A 22,040-nucleotide genomic window follows, 5' to 3' on the forward strand; every position below is an offset into this window, starting at 1 on the left:
TCAAATGGCGCCGCAGGGCCCCTCGGACCCGAGGCTCCCTTTGAACCCGATGGGGAGGTGGGGTACGTGTCCCCTTAGACCCCTAGCTACGCCACCGTTTCATATGCATCATGTCAGGTATTTTATATGCTCGCCCCCCTTGAAAATCGTTCCCGGGCCCCTAGGAATTTTCCTTTGACACCCAAGCCAAAATACAATTTTGGGACACTGAGGGGAACTCCCAGTCCTAACAACGCATACTGACTTACTTCATTTTAGCTATTAATGATAGTAACTGACCTGTATGTTCGATGTTCATTCGCTGTTTTTGCAGGAGAAAGGTCATATTATATTCTATAGCGACAAGTAGAAATAATTTGCTAAGAAATAGACCGCTTTGAAGATAGTTACAGACGATTTAAAAACCCTCAGCAGCAGCAGCAGCAGCAGCAGCAAACCAATGTTGAAAACACGTCTAACGTTAGAGTTGACAAGATTTCATTTTTTCTCTTCGGGCTTCGCCTAACGATTCTATCACAATGTTATTACTATCTTAGCATCTTACTTTCCACCAGCATTGCCCTTATGTCCCTATTGGTGGAACCAGATATCCCCTCAAAAATGCCGATATCGCCATGCCCAAGCGTTCACTATCCACCCTATCGGGTCCCCTAGAACCTCCATTAACAGATATGTTCCGGGCCCCGTACATGGAATAACGTACCTTTCAAAACCCCGGCCACCTTGGCCTATACCTGACGATGTCCCGTAAGACCTGCTAGGCAGCACCACTGGAGCAAGATGAGCTGGGAGGGGTCGGACTCCCTCAGCTGACGTGGGAGCTGTGAAGGAATCCTCCAGCGGCCGAAGAAGACTCTGGCAAAGCGGGCCGGCCCCGCCGAGTGTGCCGATCCGTCGCCGTTCAGAGTCTGATGCCAACCATCAAGCCATGGAAGAAAAAAAAATAGATTGTGTCACATAACCATTTTTAGCCGAAATCTCGTATCAAAAAGGGGCTATATACGAGTATACTGGCGCCATTTATCTGACAATGCGTGTGATGACATATCGGCAGGATATGCATATTGCAGATGTCGCTTATGCATGCCTTGGCAATGCCCTATTGACCAACGACAAGGAAGGCACCTCACTCTGGCAAAAAAAAAACTATTTACAAACGCCACTACCATAAAAAACGAAACACAGTTAACTCGTACCTCAATGCAGATTGAGAGCCACACAATCACGGGCTATCCTAAACCTGCATCCTAGAAAATGGCATACCTACTGCAGCCTTTAAACATGGGTGTGAAAACTTCCTCTGGGTAATAGCCTGTAACTTACTAGGCTATCGCTAATGCATCCCAAAACCACCTTACATAATTCCCCATCTAATCCATAATATCTTAGTCCGCCGAGACTTATCACACCCAAACTGGGTTCCACTGTATCATCACCTCTGTACCTCTGTATCAACCACTAAACCTTTCATCCCAACCTAACACCAGATAACAATGCCATCTTAGACCAATACCATTGCATTGGTTATCCTTACAATGAACTCCATTTACCCTCTCAAGTCTCACCCGGCAGTTGGTACCCTTGTTATCAACAATCCCTAACCCACTAATGAAAACCCCGCTCGGACACGCTCGGACAGAGCCAACATCACCAGCAGCTCATTCTCCACGGGGTACGCCCACCTGGCACACCTTACGCCAGTAACCGTTCACCTGTATGGGAACCACAGTTCAACCAACACCAGGCACCACAAAACGGCAATTCTACCAACTCTCTGCACAACCACCGGCCAACACCACGTGGCCACCAAACCCTACGCCGGCCAGGCCGTGCACTCTGAGCTGCTACACCGAGAAAGCATGAGCTGATTTCACTCACACGGAGTGTAGAATGGCAAAGTCCGGGCGTTCCGTTCCAGGGAAGAAAAAAAAACCAGTTACAGCTATGTTTCACCTAGCAAATACCTACACTCAATCTCCCAAAATCTGAAAAAAAACACACCAAGACTATTCCTACCAGCAGTCCAAGTTTCGTTGTTTTATCTAACCTTCAAAGAACCTATAATACCGGGCATTTGCCGACCCATTGCTCATCGACCCTTTTCTTACCGTGATAGCATAACATTAGCACAAAATAACCAAACCTCATGCCGAAAATGAAAAAAATCAGATAGAAACAACAAACCAGTAAAAAATAAACAAAAACCCCGAAAGAAAAAAAAAACATCCTCGTCAATCCATATAGCATTTATATAAAAACTGAACCTATACTCTCCTTGATGTCTTCCAGTTTCCACTGAACACGACCGCAGTAAACGCAAAAACATTACAGAGCGAGAACACTGCTGACTTGCGTCAGACCGGGCGGCTTAGAACAGAGCACGGTACATAGAATACTAGGTAACACCGGTTTGTCCGCTCAACACAGGGCCAATGGTCACCACTTTCTTCAGCTGACGTCTGTGACCTTGAGCTGACCTAGGATGATAAACAGCTGACAATTTAGGCCATTTGGAGCTCACTTGACAGCTGAAGAGCGTGATTTAAAATATAAATATTTGTCGGACACTGACAAAAGATATTATTCACCAGTCATTTTTTAAGCACATTCTGTCATAAATTAGCTGACTCCCTCTGATCTTCCACACGGCAGAAAATGCAAGTGAAAATTATGCCGTCTTGAAGTGAGCCAAACGCTTATGATACATATGATCGTTTCTCTCACAGCACAACGGAAACTGCGAGAAAACAAGAGAGAGTCGGACTCTACAAATGAATGAATTTGGAAGAAAAATAGCTGCATTTTTTCCTGTGGAAATGTTGACTTTGAAAACATTGGCCATCAACTTTAAAATTGCCCCCAAAAATGAAAATGTGTGAATTGACAAAACAGGCAATCTTGCTGTTTTTGCCCAAGTTTGTTCATGATTGAGAGAGATTCGATGCGAAAATGCACTGATAAATACCTTGGGAAGCGAGGTCTCGATCAGTATATTAATTTTGATCTTTAATTTAACGCTAGTCCCACTTTTCCCTCCAAGAAAATATATTTGTCAATTTTTCAATAATCATATTATGCGTCATTGCTTTAAAAATAAAGAGAGTCGGACCGTAATTCTTTCAAAATGACTGATCGTGCTCAATATCTATCGGAATATATCAACAGATTGGCCAGACTCATTGGCTAAATATGTTTAAATTGCATTTTTCTTACTTTCTGCTGATTTTCCTACAAAATTTTACTGTAGTTTAAGCTGCGTTTCCTGCTGATTGTGTTCACAGACCAATGGGAGACAAGTATTTCTTCATCAACAGGTTTATTCGCCATCGATTGGTCTAGCGGGTGTTTTTCGTATGCGCAGCTTATGTCACAGCTGCGTAAGAACACGTTCGCTTTAAATCATTTTGGATATTTCTTTTCGGAATATCAAAGGTCATGTGTTTCATAAGATTTGTGGTGGCGGAATTATCGTCATTAAAATTACTTGATATATTTTAATGGGGAATGGTTTAATGCCAGCACGACTGTTGACTTTCATTGTAATTGCTTGAGCTGGTTCCTGGGCCACCTCAGATAGCAGGATGGTGTGTCAAGTATCATGGCCTGACAGGAAGGTGGGTACCCAGACCCCTAGCTCAATATTAATCTCAGATGAAGCCTGTATATATGTCTTAGAGCTTGTTAAAGTTTTAACCTCACCTACATATAACCTAACATAACCTGAAATAACCAGACATGCTATAACCCTTATTTTGGTCAAATGCTGATGAGCAGAAAAATATTAACTTTTTGACGATTTGCCATGCCTACCTATGTCTGGATGAGGATTTCTTGGTTACTGTGTAGGTAAACTATGGTGAAGATAAAAAATATCATCTACCCTAGCCTAACCTTTGCGTACTAAACTACCACTTTTGGTAAATGTTCAGAAAGAGTGATTCACTTTTCAGGCATACATTTTGTACATTCTTGCACTATTTGATTTCCTGAATCCAGATATGATATTTACATGTGATACAAATACAAAACAAAAATCAAACCTTACCTAACCCCATGCCAGACTGGAAAACATCCATACACTACGCCGGTCCCGGATGCCCGTGAGACCATCTTGCGCCGAAATTCGGCGCAAGCGATTTTGCGCTAAAATTTCTGAGTGATTTGCGCCAAAAATTAGGTGCCTATTTGTGCGAAAATTAAGCCCTTTTCATATAAAGCACATGTGCACATATACTGATCAAGGCTATATCAACCAGGCAGAGTGTTTCGGGGCTTTGTACGCTATCCCATGTTTGAGCGTCCGAATTAGTTTTTATTTCCACGTAAACCCAATACCTCGGCGGGAGCCAGCGAGGGCCCGGCAGCGGAGCAGCACGTGCTCCGGCACATCAGCCTCTTCTCGGCTCACGGTGCAGAGCGCCGCTGGGCACCGCTTGTCTGGGCACTGATGGCACGTGGCGGAGTGGAGGCAGCCGATTCGGTGCCGTATTGGAGCGAGCGGCCCCGGTGGCCCGCCCTCATCCGGTGCACCGAAATGGCATCCTCTCGGTCCTCTCCGGGGAGAGGGAGCGGCGGCGTGCTCCCGAGGAGTGGCTTGAATAGGGATTCTGAGCAGTTGTCGCGCCACTGATGCGAGGCCGCACAATGAACCGCCCTGGTCAGCGATCGGGCGTTTGAGGGCAGGGCAGCCGCCAGTTTTGCCAGATCGTCCACGCTCTCATTCCCCTCGATACTGCAGTGGGCAGGAACCCACTGCTATTGCTTAACGACGCTTGGCGACGTTCAACAAGGTTTTCCATGTCTATCTCTACGCCGAAGGTTGAGGCGTCACCTGGGCGGCCGTTCCTCCGCTGAGTAGACTCAGGGCGGCTCGCCAGTTCGAGCACGCGACGACCGGGGCGGGGACGTCTCGTCCCGCAACCTCTCCAGAGCTGCCCACGGGGCGAATCTGCTGCTAGATTGACCAGCGTACCACATAAATTCGGTGACTGTCTTTCGCCAAAAAATTATGCGACCGCCCTGCACCGAAAGATTCGTCCGCCGCCATGCGCTGAATTCGGCGCATGCGAAGTTACGCCGGACGTGCGCTTAAATTTTCGGCGCAATCCCGCCACTACGCCGGACATATTCGGCATAACGTGTATTTTTTTCCAGTCTGGACCCCATGTTGCATATTTATATGAACTGTAGATCAGATATTTTTTGAACAAATACCCATCTTTCATCCTTTCAGCATGCCTACAACCTACTAAACAGCCTTGGTATCAACCTACCATTCATACTTTACCTACACATACATATTGATATATGGAGTATGTTTGGTTCAGTAGGTTATAGTAGGTCAGGTGCCTACATGCTATCATTTGTCATGCTTTGATTTCAGGTGGTGTCTTGTGGGCTTTATAGTGGGCTTTGTGGCCCTCCCTAAGTGCAAGGGTTAAGTGTTGATGCACATAATGCAATGTGTTTTTTTTTCCATGGGCGCAGGAACCTCACGTAAAGTGTGGGGGGGGGGGCAGAGAACTTCAATGTCACTTTGTGGGAACCCCAATGCCCCTATGAACAAATTCTTTGCAGTTTCGTGCTCATCTCACCTTGCCGAACAATTTTTTTCTCTTAGTTTTGAATTTAAATGAAAAATAAATATTTTACTTTAAAAATTAGCATAGCTGAAAAGTGGGGACATGCCCCCCCCCGATCCTAGGCCTATGTTTTTTTCTTAATGGTACAAATCATCCAGATTCATATGAGAAGGGTAGGTAGCTACCTACAAAATCAAATCAATGCCTCAATTGTTTATTGATTTATTACAAAAGTCCCTCCTTTGCCAATCACACTAAACTATCTACTGTCACAATGCAGTGTGCGTCATGATTTCTCAACTCTATGCATACAATATATTTCCATTTGTCAATCACATATTGTTTTTTTTTTTTACAGGCTTTCCGGTTATGACTGAGGCCAGCATCTCACGTGTCCTGGCTACGCCAAATCACTGCGGATGCCGGATGCCGAGGACCGGAGAGCCAACCGCTTTGAGGCGTGAGCTCTGTGGCGTGGCTCGAGTGATCACCAGGGTCTGACGGCTACGGCGCCGTCGACCTGGTTGAATAGCTGGGGCCTGGACGAGGGTGCCCTTAGTACGGTGGTCAATCGGTTACGTCCGAGGGGCGCTCGAACACGCTGCTGTCGCGTGGCTGCCGGCGGCCGCCCCCTCGCACGTGAATCTCCTGGAGCGAGGACTGCGGGAGGCGGCCGCATCATCACCTGTGTCCGCGCTCAACACCGTGCTTCGCACTAATGGCGGAGCCCGACTTTCTCCGATGGAGGAGAGGAGCTGGACGCTGGCTGCCAGGCTGCTGGGGAGGGCGCTGGGTCTACCATCAGGGGACCCCCTGCGCGCGACCGCCGAGGCCTCGGCACCGGCGCGCCTGCCTTTGGTCCGAGGCTGGAGATTGCGAGGCCGCCAGGCCTGGGCGAGAGCGAGAATCCCACCGTGGCAACAGACGGCTGGCGTCACCTTCCGGATGGACGTGTGCCCGATCCGGGCTGGGGCCACGGCGGCGGAAAGGGAAAGCGTGGCTACGCTGCACCTCGCGTTCCTGCCCCTGTGTGCTGTCCGGCTTTGGACGGACGGATCTGTGGAGGGCGGAGTCTTCAGGCGCTGGGCGGGAGCCGTGCTGGTCTGGTCTGGCTGGACGAAGAGGTCGAGGAACTGCGGGCCCCGGCCGGAGAGCTGTGCTATAGCTACCGCGCGGAGATGGTGGCGCTGGTGACTGGTCCGGAGACCGTACTCGGAAGAGACAGAGACCAGGGCCTGCGGTCCGTACCTATCTGCTAACTGTGCGGTAGTGCTGGTGTAGTGCAACATTTTTGGATGGCTAGCTACATTTCACGATTAAATAGCTGGTACGTTTCAGTGCAGGTGGCGTGACGAACAATGTATATGTTGGCCACTTCTGCGGCCGCTGCTATTTCCTACTCGAAGGCGGGCGCGCTGTTTGGCTGGGCCGGCAGGATGTTCCCATTATGTGTCGACGACAAAGCGACTAGCGAGTATATTCATGTTCTTTTAATGCACAGAAGTCTGTTGTATATTTGAAGTTTTGTTTTAGGTTGACGATTGCGAAGGGCAAATTCATCTTCTCTCTTTCATTTGTGTTGCCACTTTAACGTTCATGTTTGTTATAAGTGTCCTGGTCCGGCTTGGTTGTCATCTTTATTCGTGATGTATTTTATTTTACGAACATGCTGATGATCAATGCAATACACCTTTGCTTAATAATGCTGCTTTAGCTCTGATCCTTTGTGGTATGTCTTGATTGTACTACTGCGATAGTCATTTTTCCTCACCAAAATATGCAGGCAACAAATGTAAATGCTGCCAAAAGTTTGTCATTGTGTGATGTATCTAAAAGACATCAAGTTTCTGAACGTGGTCGTGTACTACGCAACCGGAAACTCAATAGGACGTGGAATGCTGTGAAGCAAAACTACAGAAGTGAGGCTGGCCACGCCAAAATCAAGTGAGATATGTCTAGCCTTTCTTCAGCCGCCAAGGCTTCGACAGACTATCCGCGGGTTCGGTGTCTCTAGAACTACGAAGATTCAACGTCGTCCGGCCAATCCTGGTTAAGGTCAGCGGGGACTTAGCTGTGGTTATGGAACAGGATTGGCCGTCCGAGAGACTCCGAACCTGCAGGGTATGTTGCAGCACAGCTATGTCGACCGAGTGTCGTCGCAAGCTGCCCCACTCGACGAGAAAAAGTAAAACCGTCCCGTCCTAGGCTGACTAGGCTTAGCTAGGTGGCAGCACAGTCGCACCGGCAGGGGGCAGTGCCACAACCAGCCGACTGATATTTTCGTGTGACGTCAGAACCGGTGCCTCCCTGGAACAGAGTGACCGCGCAAATGCACTCAAACCCCGCGCCGTCACCGTCACGTGACACGAGTCGCTCCGCCAATCAGGGGAGGCCGCCGCCTTAGCGGCCTTGCCGCCCGGGGGCGCAGGCGGCCGCCCGCCTGCCGCCGAACGCTGCTCGCAGATGCCGGCCCGGCTCCGGGGCCGACCCAGAGAAGACGCTCGTAGTGTCGCGGAAAAACCGGTTATATCTTGTCATATATAACCGGGCGTATATAAAATACGCAAAGCACGTGGTTGCGCACGTGGCTTTGTTGCAAATTTTTGGACATTTATGCTTTGGCCACTTAAGATATATTTTACACTCATACGGAGCGAGGGCAGGAGCCCAAAGTTACTAGTCGTTTTTTTTCCTTATACAGAACAAGAACAGGTTATTTACACCGCAACAGGAGCGGTGGATTACACTTACATTTGGTGCTATCAGAAACATTGAAACCGTACGCCGACTTTTCAGGAAACGTTTCACTCTCTCACCTCGCTACGACCCAGATTATAAAAGTTTCAAAGGGCTTCTTGAGAGGTTTAAAAGGGTTCCTTTGATGCCGGTTCCAGTCCAAAAAAAGGCGGGTCGCCCCCACCTTTTGGCGGAAATCGTTGAAAAGGTCAGGGTCTTTCTGAGGGCCTTTTAAGATAACAAGAAGCTTATTTCAACATCAGAAATAGCCAAGCCCCCAATTTATCAGAAACAACCGCTGTAACGGCTGTAGCCACCAAGAACTGGCTGGACCAGAAGTTCCGTTCCCGGGCCGAATAATCAGCTGCTTCACCGCCCGCCCCTGGCCAGCGCGAGGCCCCGATCTGTCACCGCTAGCCTTCTGGTTTTGGTCAGTAGCTCTCGCGGAGCTGAGGAAGACTTAAGTCGCATCACTTTTGGAGCTGAGGAGCACAATGCAAGGCTTTGCCGACAGTCTGGACGCTGAAGATGAAAACGGGCTGTGAGGCACCTCCTGACACGTGCCGAAACGGTGCATCGAAAGAAGCGGCGGATATGTGGAATAGGTTTGAGTGACGGTGATATCATTTTTATATATTCAAATGTCCAACAATCGCGGATGGAATGATGTGCAAATGTCCATAGAAAACATTGTTATTATGTGCATTAGGGCCTTTTACTTTTTGACACTTTTAGTGAAACACCCTGTAGGAGGGGAAAGTTTGACGGTGAGTGGGAGGACGCATGATGGAGGATGGGATGAGGCATGATGATATCTCACTGGCTGTTTAGCTCTGTCTCGTCAATTGATACTTTGCTCGTCATTTTTATTCCAATTTATTTTGCAACTTCCACTGAATTTATTTTAAGACTGGTACTGGTCACTCTTCGTGTTTCAATCTACAATTGCACTACTGTTTTCTGTCGAGGTTCAATGTGCCTGCAGCATGGTCAAATTTGCTCGTGAAAAGTGTTGACACAACTGGCATTGGTGTGCATGCGCACGTTTTTGTTATATTTCCTTGTTTTATTTGACAGTGTTGAAAGTTCAGAAGTACGTACCGCCGGTGAAACGTCCGGAAAAGCTCTGTGAGTGCTTGGACATACTTTCTGAGATGAGTAAAGAGGTAGTGGATCTAGATTGAGCTTGAATTTCATATCATCGTTTTCATATCTCTTCTATATGCTATTTCACTGTAACGTGATAGTCTTCTTCGCTGCTTTTAATGGTCATATCCGTGCATGCATAATGCATCTTATGGCGGCTTGGGCATATCGGACATTATTTGGGTCTGGCCTGTCGGCATCAGCGTCATGTTTCATTATATTGCCAATCTATACCGTTGCACACGATTATTTTATCATTGCATTATCACCTCGAAATTGCCTGTGTCGTTAACAGGTCAATAAACCACCGAAGCCTCCTTTTTCACTACCTGCCCTCCTATGACCCCGTCCACGCCGCCGACCTGCCCTGATCCGTGTCTCTGGCGCCGCCTGCAGATGAAATTCAGAGCCGCACCCTTCTCGGTGACGCCGAACACAGCAGCGGCTCCGTGCTGGCCAAAATCGTTAAACCCAACATCGCGGTGGAGAATGGCGTCATCCACTTGATCGAGAAGCCCCTGATGGTGATGGAGAACTCGGCGTTCGACTTCATCCAGGTGAGGCTGACCGCTGGGTCAGAGGTCAGAGAGGCTAGGGGTCAGAGATCAGAGGCCAGAGGCCAGAAGCTAGAGGTCAAGTGGTCATAGACCAGGGGCCACAGGCCACATGATTATGTCAAGAGTCTAAGCGATGTTTTTCTTCGTCTGACAATGAGTGAATCTACCTTTATCTGCAGTCTGGCTATGTTATGTAGAGTTTTTATTCTTCTGGAAGGCGCTACTCAGCCAAAGTTCAACGGCCTTCATCCGTGACACAAGTGTATTTCAACAGGGCTGTCAGAAACGTGAACAGATACGTGCTAGGAAGCGACTAACCTAATTATGAACGCCGGCAGGTTCCACTAATTTACTCTGTTTTTTTTTCTCCAGCGAGGGTCAGAGGATCGGTTCTTCATGTTCTTCGACCTGCTGAAGAACAACGCGCCCGAGTTCCTGGACACGCTGCGGCAGCGCACGGACGGCACCATCTTCATTCCGTCCAACGACGCCTTCTACACCGTCGACCAGAAGCGGTAAATGCATCATTTGACACTTGCACTGTAACTTGATCGGACTTATGCACCTCGATTAATGGAAAACAATTTAGCTCGTCTTGAACCCAACTCAAATGTTTCAAGACTTTGACAAGAGTGCATTTTCTTGTGCCGATGCTGCGATGGATATCATATAACGCTACCGTTGCTTAGCTCCCAGCTATCACCATTTTCCGATATATTCTGTCATAAACTGATTGCAAAGCCAATGTCGGCCCATACAAGTTTCGACGTCAATTTTAAATCAACTGCCTGCGTTCTCCCAGGCTGACGGAGATAAAGCTGTCGCCCGATAGGCTGAAGAAGCTCCTCAATTTGCACCTGGTCCCTACCCGGGTCACCACTCAGGACGTCAGAAAAATACCCGGAACGACGGTAAGGCAGCATCAGAAGATAAATGGCTTAGGATACACTTGTAATGTCTACATTGCACTGGGAAGCGAGCATGTGTGCAGTAATGAGTAAACGCCACTTTATTAGCAATCTGGCTACAACAGTTAGTTACGTAGCTGAGACGATGTGCCCCGTTGCTGTAACTTATAGCTCTACCAACAGATGGCAGCAGTAGTCAGCGCCTGAATTTATGCTGTGCCGCAGTGCTGCCTCTAACGTTTAGCACTACGGCTAGGGGGCAGCTGGTGTCAGACTCCAGGCTCTGTTTACCGCCTAATCGAGTAAAAGCTAATAACTCTTTTTTACCAAGCGTAATTTGAATATGGGCACGGCATGCTTGTGCTATGAGTCATCTGAAGTATGTTAGCTGCGCAATGCCAATACTGACAGATTATTATTGACACAAGGCATAACCCATGAACTTCAAGACGAGATGACTACGCCTCTCACCGCCCTCCACCCTCCTGTATCCCCGCAGCTGTTCAGCGTGCCCTCGGAGGACCAGAGTCGCTCCCTCTACCTCTCCGTCTGGGGAGTGGCCGGAAAGAACCAGACGATGACGGTCGAGGGTGGCGGCACCAACGCCACCGTCGTCATCGCCGACATCGCCGCCCGCGACGGTGTCATCCACATCATCGACAAGCTGCTGGGCGTGCCGTACCGCTCCGTCGGAGAGAAACTGGCCGTCGATGCCATGATGAGGTGAGAAATGCCGGTCTGATAAATTGGTGATTCTGATGTAAGGCTTTTCGCGGGTCTGCCAAGACGATAGGTCATGCTTGGAAGGCAAAAGTTGTTATATTTGCATTAACGTTAAGTTGAGCGTGCCTAAGTATAGCTTTCCTTTGTCGATCATCAAATCATCAAGGAGCAAATTGCAAACGGGGAGGCAGTGTATGTTGAGCGGTACTTATCGACTGTTGGCACAACGCTTGTCTCGGCACGGATGGTATGATTTTTTTTTTGTAAAGCTCTTTACAGTTGACGGTAATTCTGAAGCAATTCGGTTAAATCGTCGACAGGAATACTTAAGATCCGTTTAATATCTAATGAACGTTCACCGTTTTTCAGCGACACCAACACTCTGGCGGTGCAGACCAAGTTTTCCAAGGGTGTGAGCCGCATGGACAAGAAGTTCACCATGCTCGTCCCGTCCAATGATGCGTGGAAGAAGATTCAGATGGAGTACGTGACCTCGCACAAGTCGCTGTTCGAGGGACGAGCGTCGCACCCGGTACGGATAACTCTTGTCAAATCGATCCATGTATTTGTCGATTTATTACAGATCAATCGATCAATCTGTCGGATTGATCTTTTTCTATCCTACGGAAGTAGTTTGAAAAGAATCGTAAGCTCTATAAATGAGCGATTGAATATTTTCACTCTGAAATCCGGTCGCCACTGCAGATCTCGTTCTTGAAATTGCGTTTATATTCACAGGCCAACACGATTCTGGAGCGTCACTTTTTGATTGGTGAGGCGCTCAGTATGGATGACCTGGTCAACAAGTCCAAAGAGGAAGACGGCGTGAAGTTCTACAAGACCACTTTCCATGTGGAGAATGCACCCGGAATGTCAGGTACGCTTGATGACACGCTCAGCTTGTTATGAATCGATTCTCTCACTTGCAGTTGGTGCTATTCACTGAATATTTCGCCTCAGTTAAAAATGGCTTCGGAGAGGTTGGTATACATTCAAAAGAGCTTAGTAAATGATTGCTGATTACCATCTTGCGATAACAGGACAATGTCTAGGTTGATTTTGATAGCGTGGCTCGTTTTTACACGACGTTGTTTTGCAGCGTCTGGGTTTCGAATGAGAGGTAATTCGCCAGCTCTACAAGCATACTGCTTTTCCATGTAGCTAGTTGCCTGCATTGGACTGATACCATGCAGTATGCGTATACCTGATCCCTTTACGTCCAAGAGCAATTCTCGGCTAGCAATCAGTAAACATGCGCTCGTTTTCCGCTGTGGTGTCGTATTTTTCATCTTCCGGTAGACAGTCTTTTGAAGCGCCTGAGCAAGGTTGTTTTAGCCCGAACACAAAAAGAACAGAAAAGCTATCCAATCGCTTCATAGTAGCTGATTAATCATCTGTTGATTGGAATGTCTCCCTACATCATGTCATAACATCAATGGCTGGATTTAAATCCCTACACATTCAAGAGTTATACAGACTGTAGGATGCTTTAGGCTGTGCTGAACTACCCCACGTTTTTGAATCCTTCTTAGAACATTCAACTTATGCGTACCCGGTACCAGCCACTTTTGCAGTGTTACTTCTTTGACTTCATGATTGGTGGTCACTGATTACGGAGGCTCCCCGTTCTTAGCTCGATAACTTCAGCAAGCACTGTCCAAACGACCAATAAACCTAAGTTTCAGTCGTCAAAATACAAGTTTTAGTTTCCACAATATAGACCGCCCAAGTTTGGTCAATTATTTGACCCACTCTTCCCACCCCCGACAGGCTATTTGGTCAAGTGGCAGGGGATGCAGGCACGCGTCACCCGCTCCAACGTCGAGTGCACCAACGGCTACATCCACGTCATCGACTCGGTGTTCATGCGTCAGCGTGACGTCACCACGGCGTCATCGGCGGCGGCACTGGCCGGCTCGGTGGCGTGCCTGGTCGCCGCGCTGGCACTGCTGCGGCTGTGATCGGCGGGCCCAGTCAGCGGCGAATCCACTGCATCTCAACAGTCTCAGCGAGCGACCGGCAGCGCGAGGGAGGGCCGGGAGGGGTGTGACGTGTGTGATGGGTGTTAGAGTGATTGGTGCATGATGAGTGCAGGTGTAGGTGCGACACGGATAGGTGCGTAGAGTGGCGGCCTGTCCACTGAATGTTTGTGTGGGCTGATGTGTGTATAGCTATGGAGCCACAGATTGGGCCTGCCGGTGTGTGTCTAAGCCGAGAGGGGAAGTTCCGGGCCGTGTTTGGTCTGCGGGGTCCAGAGATTCCGGTCTGTGTCACAACCTTTGAACGACAGGTGGCGCGCAGGTCGCTGAGCATGGCGCGTAGGTCGCCACGGGTGGCGCGCAGGTCGCTGTAGATGGCGTGCAGGTCGAGTCGAGAGCTGCCAGGTCCGAGGCAGGGTTGTATACCAATCAAGTCGATTGAATTGATTGATTTGTTTCAACGCGTATTTTGAGTTGATTGGATTGAGTCGATTGACTTTTCGAGATGACTGGTTGACTGACTCGTTTGACTTTAGCGACTGGTTGACTGATTTGATTCCCGAAAATTAGAGTGACTCGTATGATTGAGTCGATTGAATGGAAAGTTCAAATAAGTTTTAGTTGACAAAAAATAATGACACCAATTGATGACATCAAAGATCACAAAACCACACTGAAAACTGCTTGTCATCACAACTGCAATATGGGGTAGATGGCCAAATAAAGAAGAGGGCCTAAACATGAACACCAAACTTTGACTTTCAACTGCAATAACTCATAACTGCTCCAATCCTGGTGATAGAACCTGGCGATGCACCTACCTACCTTTCTGCACTCAGCAGGAAACGTTTTTTTTATAATCCAGATGATAAAGTGCAAGGCCATATATACTAATAAAGTGTGATTAATTAATAATTCACATCTCCACATCTCCTCGGAAACAACCCACTGAACTCTATAAATATCTGAAACCCCTACAAAAACAACTGAAACAAAAGCGCCGTTTTCGTCTCGCTAATTAAGTTTACTCACCTAATTAATAGCTAATTTGCTGCATTGTTTAATTTGCAGCAGAACGTTTGTTGATCCCTTTCTCCTGAGAGACTAAGCTTAACATATTTAATATATTTCATTTTCCTTAAAATATTTTACCGAATATTATTGAGTGGTTTTATTTCAAATGAAATAATAATTAAACCGAAATTGGTGTTGTACAACCGATTTATTTTATGATGATCTACCATACTGCATGATATTCAATGACGTCATCTCACCAAAAAATCAAAAGACGTAGAATAAGGATTTATAAAAGCTTAGCATATTTATTGGCAAAACGTTTTCTTTGCAGTCGCACCGTGCCGTTTTCGCGTTTTAATTTTCCTTGTTCCTACTTCCTTTGTCCTTGACATGCCACGTCCAGAGTCGTGGAACGCTAAATACTTCAAATCTCTTCCTTCCCAATCTGACAACATCCCACGTCTCAAATGCACATTGTATGGAAAGATTTTTTCAGACTGCCCGTCAGTCTCGGTCTAACCGAAACCGTCACATGCTGGTAAGATATTTATTTCTATTTCCCTATGGTTAATATGTCATTGATGCATATTATCCATTAAAATAGAATAAAATAGGCATGGTGTATAAGGGTAAATGGCCAAATCACGAACACTGCCAAAATCCGAGCAGCCAACTTTCAACTGCAATATCTGATATTTAGTGTAAATGGAGTTGGAATATGGCCAAAATGAAATTGACAACTTTTAGGTGAAAGGTGGTGATTTGGGTTAAGGGGCGAGTCAACTACTGGGTTATTTTGCACCCATTAAATGAAACTTCTGCTCCAATTCTACCCATTGAACCTCAATATCCTGATCCACCTGTCCATCACTAGGTATCCATCCTTATTACATAGAAACTTTGAATGGCATGGCAATTTATAATTTTAAATGACAATATTTTTATGTTTCTTCTGTAGGTAGGTTGGTAGGTAGGTAGGTACACCAGACTGCTATGGACACTTTTCCAAGTTGGTGGGGCAAAAAACCTAATGTATGTCTTGGTTTGAGTCGTTTGATTGAGTTGATTGATTCCTTTCATTGTCGCGTTTGAGTCGATTGAATCAATTCCCGAAAACTGCTCTAACTTAATGGATTTGATTGGTTTCCCAAATTTGTCGTGATTGAATTGATTGCTATTGATTGAGTCGTATACAACCCTGGTCCGAGGACCCCTCCAAAGAGACACGCAGAGGTGGCTTTCTAGCGATGTTCACAGAGAGCTATTGCCTAGTGGCTTGGTCGTGCTGTGTGGAACGGGGTGATGCTGGGACTACCAAAATCAGCTCCTGAGCCCCGCTAACGGCTTCCATTCCGAGGGCACGGTACGAAAGGCATTATCCACAGCGACAATGCGGACTGAGGCCTGGGGGCTGGATAAATCTCCTGTCGGTGTGAACTGATTTAATAGCGAGTGTGGAGGAAGAGGGCCGTAAGTCACAGACCACCAGTCTAGAGTCGGAGTCAATGATGTACAGTGCTGCTGATGGTGTGCGCAAGAACGGTTCGATAGCCGATTATTCGTCGGTCCTAGTAAGACTAACTGTAAAATGAGAATATGACTACACCTTATATTGACAAGTGACCACTACCAAATGAAGCCATTAACAGCGTTCTCGAAGATCGGGGAAGTCGCAGTGCCTCGAGTGTAGATCAAATCCAGTAACGAATCTCGATTACGAATCTCCAGAGAATCGCCGGTGAAATGTCGTCCTAGTGGCAGGCGCGTCCTGCTCTGTGTCGGGGAAATGTCTAGCCTCAGCGCCGCCTGCCTGTGGTCTATTAGTCGCTTTTGATAAGCGATACAACAGCATTTAACGTGTAAACTTAGAGGCATTGTCTCAGCGCTACTGCACCTCGAGCGTCTGCGTATGTTTGTGTGTTTGTGTGCTCTATTGCTTTGTGAGGTACGTCTGCTCGTCCGAAGCTTTGTTCAAAGTGTATTCGCGGGTCGTTTGTGTCAGTGGGCTTGCATTTAGTCCAAAGATGTCAACTAAGCGGCGCATTGAAGAGCTAGGATGTAAGTGCCAGTGAAGGTGTACACGTCTGTGTTCTGTTTAGTATTTGGATTCACATTAGCTCTCACTTTGAGTCAGTACTTTGTGTCGGGGCTTTATGTCAGTGACGGGAGAAATGGGGCTGGTATTTCATGTCCAAGCTTTGTGAGTTGCCGCTCCTGGTGCTCGAGCACTGTGCGGCGGCTGAATATAGGACCTGTACGGGGCGAACTTAGTCAGTTGGTCCCCCCAGCCACGCCTGCTTCACCCTAGGGCGAGAGATCATGGTGAAATGGCGCGTCTGTCCGCCGGCCCGGGACAGGCAGCCTCTGTCAGGGCGACTGTGTCGCTCGCTTCGAGTACGTATAATGTACATGCTTAGCTATGACTGTGTAAACTAAGTCCTCAGACATACTATGTTTTGATGTTCGGTGAAGACACTACTGCCACGAAGCCTCAATACCACACTGGTTCTGGTGAGGAGCATATGGATCTTTTACTCCGTCGATGCGCGCTCCTTTCCTCGTTCGTTTGCGAAATATCCAATCAACAAGCCGTCAAGCCTTGCCTTCTACGATATTTCTCAACAAGAGTTCGGCCTATTGCGAGGTGACCGTGAGGGAGGTATTGTCGTCTCAAACAACGCCAAAACAACTGCGGTGCCAGCTTTTGTGACTCGACCTTGACGAGCGATCGTTTTGACTGAGGAACACAATGGATCGGGCGATAAAGTGTTGTTCACAGCATTGGCGGCAAGTCGAGTTCAGCTCACGGACCACGATAAAATCCGTCTAGACAAATGTAGCAGCTATGGCACCGAATGCGAGTTAGTTCAGTTCAGTCGCGGCTTCATCAGTTCAGAGTTTTCAGATTTCATTAATTCAGAGTTTCTCAGAGCTTCATTAGTTCAGAGTAGAATAGAACATGCACTGGACACGAAGAATGTCTCAAAATGAATGAAATATCCTTATTGTCTCCTGGTTTTAAAGTTATAATGTCCTGTTAAGAACTGTTTACTTTGTGTGTACCCCCGTTTACTCATCCGTTCACCATTTACTTTGATGTAGTTTCAAATGTTCGAATTCAAATCACCTTTATTAACAAAGTGATAATCGGGATTCTCTTTAAGCCTTCATGGCTTCTATCTTTCGAGGAAAGGTCATAAAAATAAATTGCCTGCATTGGCTCCAATATCTCCAAAGTTCACACAAATTGATTTTCTTCATCTACGATATGTATTTATCACGAACAATGTATGCATGACGTTCAAGGGCTACAGTACATATTCATGGTTATGTGATGTGTCATGCCTGCCAGAGGCTCAACGACCATTGAGCTGAGAACGTACTGTTCCAGTTCACAACTCCTCTTCAGAACTGGTCCGAAACCTGAACCAAATGCCACGTTCACACACTTTACAAGAATACACCGCCCTTCTAGCTGCAATACTGCACATTGGCTTGATTCTAGCACCCTGTTCGCATTCAAAGACTTTCACTGAAACGATGATAGCAGGCTGACTAAAACATTCGAATAGAACGGCGGTTACTACGCAGAAGAACATCATAAATGAACACTGATAGTTTTCGGAATCATGGCTACACTATTTGGTGAAACATCTCATAACCGCAGTAAAATGCCAATGACGAAGGAATGCAGGTGACAGTGTACAAAGAGTTCACCCGTAACAGTTCTCTCATCCACACAAACCGTCTTCTACATATATAAATAACTCACGCTCACATACCGCTCACACCCAAGATGCCCATGTTTCAAAATCACAACACACTGGCAGTCACTGGCTGGGCTAGCGAACCTGTGACGAATATCACACTCACGCAAACGCGAAGGAGCAGACGGTACTTTTACTTCCGCGAGGAACGGACGCGGACGTGTCGCTTTGAGCGCGGTTGGCACCCGACCGTAGAACTCGGCTTCCGGTGGCTAACCGCGAGATCACGTGCACACACAGCCTACACGGCGGTGTTTGGAACATCCCACACAGCTGTAAACCCTCACCTAACTATAGGACGTAACCAATTAACAGTTCGATGCCCAGACAAACCTCCTATCGACGGCCCAAGGCCAGTCAAGAGGTATAATACTAGAACCATAGTTCATGGTATCAGATAAAGATGATCAGTTTCTTTCAAGATGCTCCTGAAATTTCAAGGACCGTAACTTCTACGATCCCGAAACCCTGTGACCTTCATTCGTTCGTAATGCTTGGTGGGCGAGGTCTTGAGGTCACATCGACCAGTTGACCGAACGATCACATCGACCGTTTAGGACGCCGTTCGGAATTTTTCAAGATCCCGACAAAGCGATTCCCTCAGCCGTGCCGTCCCCTAGCCGAGCCAAAACTGAGCTGAAGTACAACTCCAATCAAGCGCCATCCCATCTCATAACCTCCATGGCTACGCTGACAGATGACCGTTGAAGGGGATCAGCTCATCGGCCTCGAAGTCGGCCAGGGGAGACGGTGTCGTGGTGGTGGTGGTGGGTTTCTTGGGCGCCCCGGTCTGCCCGCCGGCGCTCGCTGATGCGCCCTTCTCCGTGGAGCTGCTGCTGACAGTCCTGCCAGTGGTCGAGCTGGCCGCTTTGGTGGTCTGTTTCGCAGGACTTGTGGTGCTGGACGAGCTGTAAGAAAAGGAAGAACAATATGAGCAAAAGACGGGCAAGACAAGAACTGACGGCAATATTACAATATGTTCGAAAGCATTAAGCAAAAATACGGCATCTTTGGCAATAAGATGACGGCAAAGAGATAGTTCACCATCGATTAAGAAACTTTAGTTCATAATTTCCCTTTACGCCTTATTGTTTCCCCGTTTATGCTATTGCCGAGGTTAGGCCCTGTTCTCCCTAAAAGTCTTCGTTAATTCTATCCAAGTCTCGGTTACCATTTCTTCTTCGATATCCAACTCACCTCGTGGCTTTCTCTGTGGACGGTTTGATGACGGCACCATCTCCCCGGTGAAGCAGCGCGGACATCACCACCGCCAGCACCACCACAACAGTGACAGCTGTAACAGGGAGACACGGCGGTCAGTCAAACTGAGAACGACTCAGTGTTCAGCATTGCAGAACATATGATCGAACACATAGGCATTCTTTATGAAGAATGACCGCACATCGAAACTAACTGGCTAGTCGTGACATTGTTATCACGTAGTTGATAAGAACAAATCATTCTTAGGTGTTGTTTTTTTTTTTTTTAAATAAGAACAAATCAGTTTTTCTGCGAGGTTGAACGTGCAAAGGGCTGATACATTTCTAAACCTCTAACGCAAGGTCGCAGAGCTATGCATAGAGAAAGGGTGACAACGTTTGATAGACGCCTAATGGGATCTGATTGTACGGTTGAGTGATTGACGATAACTGATGGCCTTCTCGCCCGCTGAGTGTTGGAATATCGGGACACCATTCATAACAGCTATGTATCGTATTTGTGTCACGGGGCCGGGACCAACTCGATCTGATATAAACCTAGTCAAGGTCGTAAGATGCCCCCGTAAGCAGTTAGGCACAGAAGTTATTCAGCACTCCAGTAAGTGCATGCCACAAATATGGCTCATTCCGACTAAATGATGAATCCATAACGATAAATCATTCTTATCTCACCATCAAACCTGACATAAAAATTGACAGCTCATTGCTCCTGCTTAAATAACAGCTTATCCAATTAAATTTAATCGCACGAAAGACGCATCGTGCCCCTCAGCGGTACTCAACACCGAAAGGCATCATGACTTCCAGTCGTCATTTCTCAGAGCGAGCCATTTTGCCGATCCTCTATATGCAAGCACCAATGCACTAGGCGTTTCCGATGAATAATGCATTCGCTGCTGAGGTGCCGGCCCTCGTCAAACGCCTGTCACGTGCCCGCAAATGAAATGCATCGCGTTCGGAGCGCATGGCGCAATCCCTTGTCGGTGCAATGACCGGGTCGACCGCTAGGGAGGCGATTGGTCCGGGCGAGCGTCAGGGCTTGTGGATGTGTGTGCAGGGGATATTACCCATTGAGGCGATATTACCCAGGGGCAGCATGATCCATGAAAGAATCGGAAGACCGGTCTGGCTTCGCAAAAGGACCAGAAGAGGCGCTAGTGCCCGGTTAGCCGTGAGACGGTAGTGTCCCCGCGAAGGTATTTGTTTCATGGTACTCGCTGTTCATGGGACCTCCCCGTCCGTCCGGTCTGCGGAGGGCCGCGAGCTGACAGAAGTGTCACTCTGTCATCCCCCTGTGATAGTCACGGTGACACCGTGCCATCTCCGGTCACATGTCCCCGAGATGAGATCGATAGGCGGAGACGCGGTGGAAATATGACCCGACCAGGATAGGCGGAAATGAATAATGCATCAGCTCTAAGTGGAGACCGCTCTTGATGAGTTGACGTTTTACGTCGGAGAGGATATTTTTGGGTCAGCTACACAGCCTGGGTTAGTGGATAGACCGTAAGAACGTGAATAGCTTGACAGTAACGGAGAATCAGCCACATATGGTCAATAACAATGTGATATAGTATAAGGCTGCACCATGCCTTATAAGAATTCCGCTTTCCCGAAATGATAAACGTGACGGCCGACAAGCTCATTGATAAACCACTAGTTAATGAATATTCAATCACTTGAGATGAGCAATCGGATTTGATTTATAAGCGATTAAGTCAAATCATCCAGTAATGGTCTATAATTTACCTACTTATACCTAATTACACTAAGCAATTATTAATCACTTAGTGCCTCTTTCTTTCATTTCGCAGGCATTGCTGGGAGACGCTCCGTGACCAAATCACACATTTGACGTAAGAGCGGTACAAATCATGACACGTGTCACTCACATGGCGGCGACAGGTGTCACGTGCAGCGTTATCTGATTTGGCCACATTTTACAAATAGTTCCACACACCACATCCACCCAACCTCCAATCACTACACCACGAGCGTCTCTCACCTGAGCGAGTCATCTCGGCGAGTGTCCACTGGAGTCTGTCTGGTGCTGAGTATGAGTCAGTCGCTCGGGAGCGGGCGCGTCCTCTTCCGTCGGCCGACACGACAAGACTGAGTGCTGCTGGCGCCGGCGGTGACCAGCTCGCACCGCACCGGCGGCGCCGGCGCGGCGCGCACGGCGGCGGCGGGCTAACGGTGACCCCGCCCCGCCCCCTCCCTCATCGCCGAGCTGACCGGCCGAGCCAGAGATGACCCAGTTCACCAAAACCAGAAGCCCCTTTTTCTCGGCATCGCTCCGTGAGTCACAGAACGGTCACGACCCGGTACTTCCGCAGCGACCTTGCAGGGACGGAGCGACTGATTTGACGCGATAAGAGCAGAGAAGCGTGAATTCTCGGACTTAA

The 22,040-nt window shown here is 47.7% G+C and overlaps 2 protein-coding genes across 3 annotated transcripts in view; one reads left to right on the top strand and one right to left on the bottom strand.

Annotated features, from left to right (window-relative positions):
* LOC122393956 (fasciclin-1-like) overlaps positions 1 to 14,043 on the top strand; it is a 54,643-nt gene extending 40,600 nt beyond the window's left edge. The window contains exons 7-14 of one of the 2 annotated variants that reach the window (XM_043390459.1): positions 9,396 to 9,446; positions 9,861 to 10,021; positions 10,394 to 10,536; positions 10,824 to 10,932; positions 11,429 to 11,652; positions 12,022 to 12,184; positions 12,391 to 12,529; positions 13,423 to 14,043. In XM_043390459.1, the coding sequence (XP_043246394.1) occupies positions 9,396 to 9,446; positions 9,861 to 10,021; positions 10,394 to 10,536; positions 10,824 to 10,932; positions 11,429 to 11,652; positions 12,022 to 12,184; positions 12,391 to 12,529; positions 13,423 to 13,613 (1,181 nt within the window). In that variant the 3' untranslated portion in view covers positions 13,614 to 14,043. The remainder of the gene's footprint in view (positions 1 to 9,395; positions 9,447 to 9,860; positions 10,022 to 10,393; positions 10,537 to 10,823; positions 10,933 to 11,428; positions 11,653 to 12,021; positions 12,185 to 12,390; positions 12,530 to 13,422) is intronic. The other variant, XM_043390461.1, reaches the window with a different exon arrangement.
* A 3,856-nt stretch (positions 14,044 to 17,899) lies between these two features.
* On the bottom strand, positions 17,900 to 21,744 carry LOC122393946. Its single transcript, XM_043390433.1, has 3 exons — positions 21,641 to 21,744; positions 19,613 to 19,709; positions 17,900 to 19,323 (listed from the first exon to the last, which is right to left on the bottom strand). The coding sequence occupies exons 1-3, from the start codon at positions 21,651 to 21,653 to the stop codon at positions 19,101 to 19,103; spliced, it is 333 nt and encodes a 110-aa protein (XP_043246368.1). The 5' UTR covers positions 21,654 to 21,744; the 3' UTR covers positions 17,900 to 19,100.
* Between the last annotated feature and the right edge of the window lie 296 nt (positions 21,745 to 22,040).

This window comes from Amphibalanus amphitrite, unplaced genomic scaffold (genome assembly GCF_019059575.1).
Source record: "Amphibalanus amphitrite isolate SeventyFive unplaced genomic scaffold, NRLGWU_Aamphi_draft 000565F_arrow, whole genome shotgun sequence".
NCBI lineage: Eukaryota > Metazoa > Arthropoda > Thecostraca > Balanomorpha > Balanidae > Amphibalanus > Amphibalanus amphitrite.

What these genes read in the sequence shown, in the direction of transcription:
- LOC122393946 (XM_043390433.1), bottom strand. An exon ending in TCCACAGAGAAAGCCACGAG is followed by an intron (nt 19,324 to 19,612) that starts GTGAGTTGGATA and finishes CTTTTCTTACAG; the next exon opens with CTCGTCCAGCACCACAAGTC.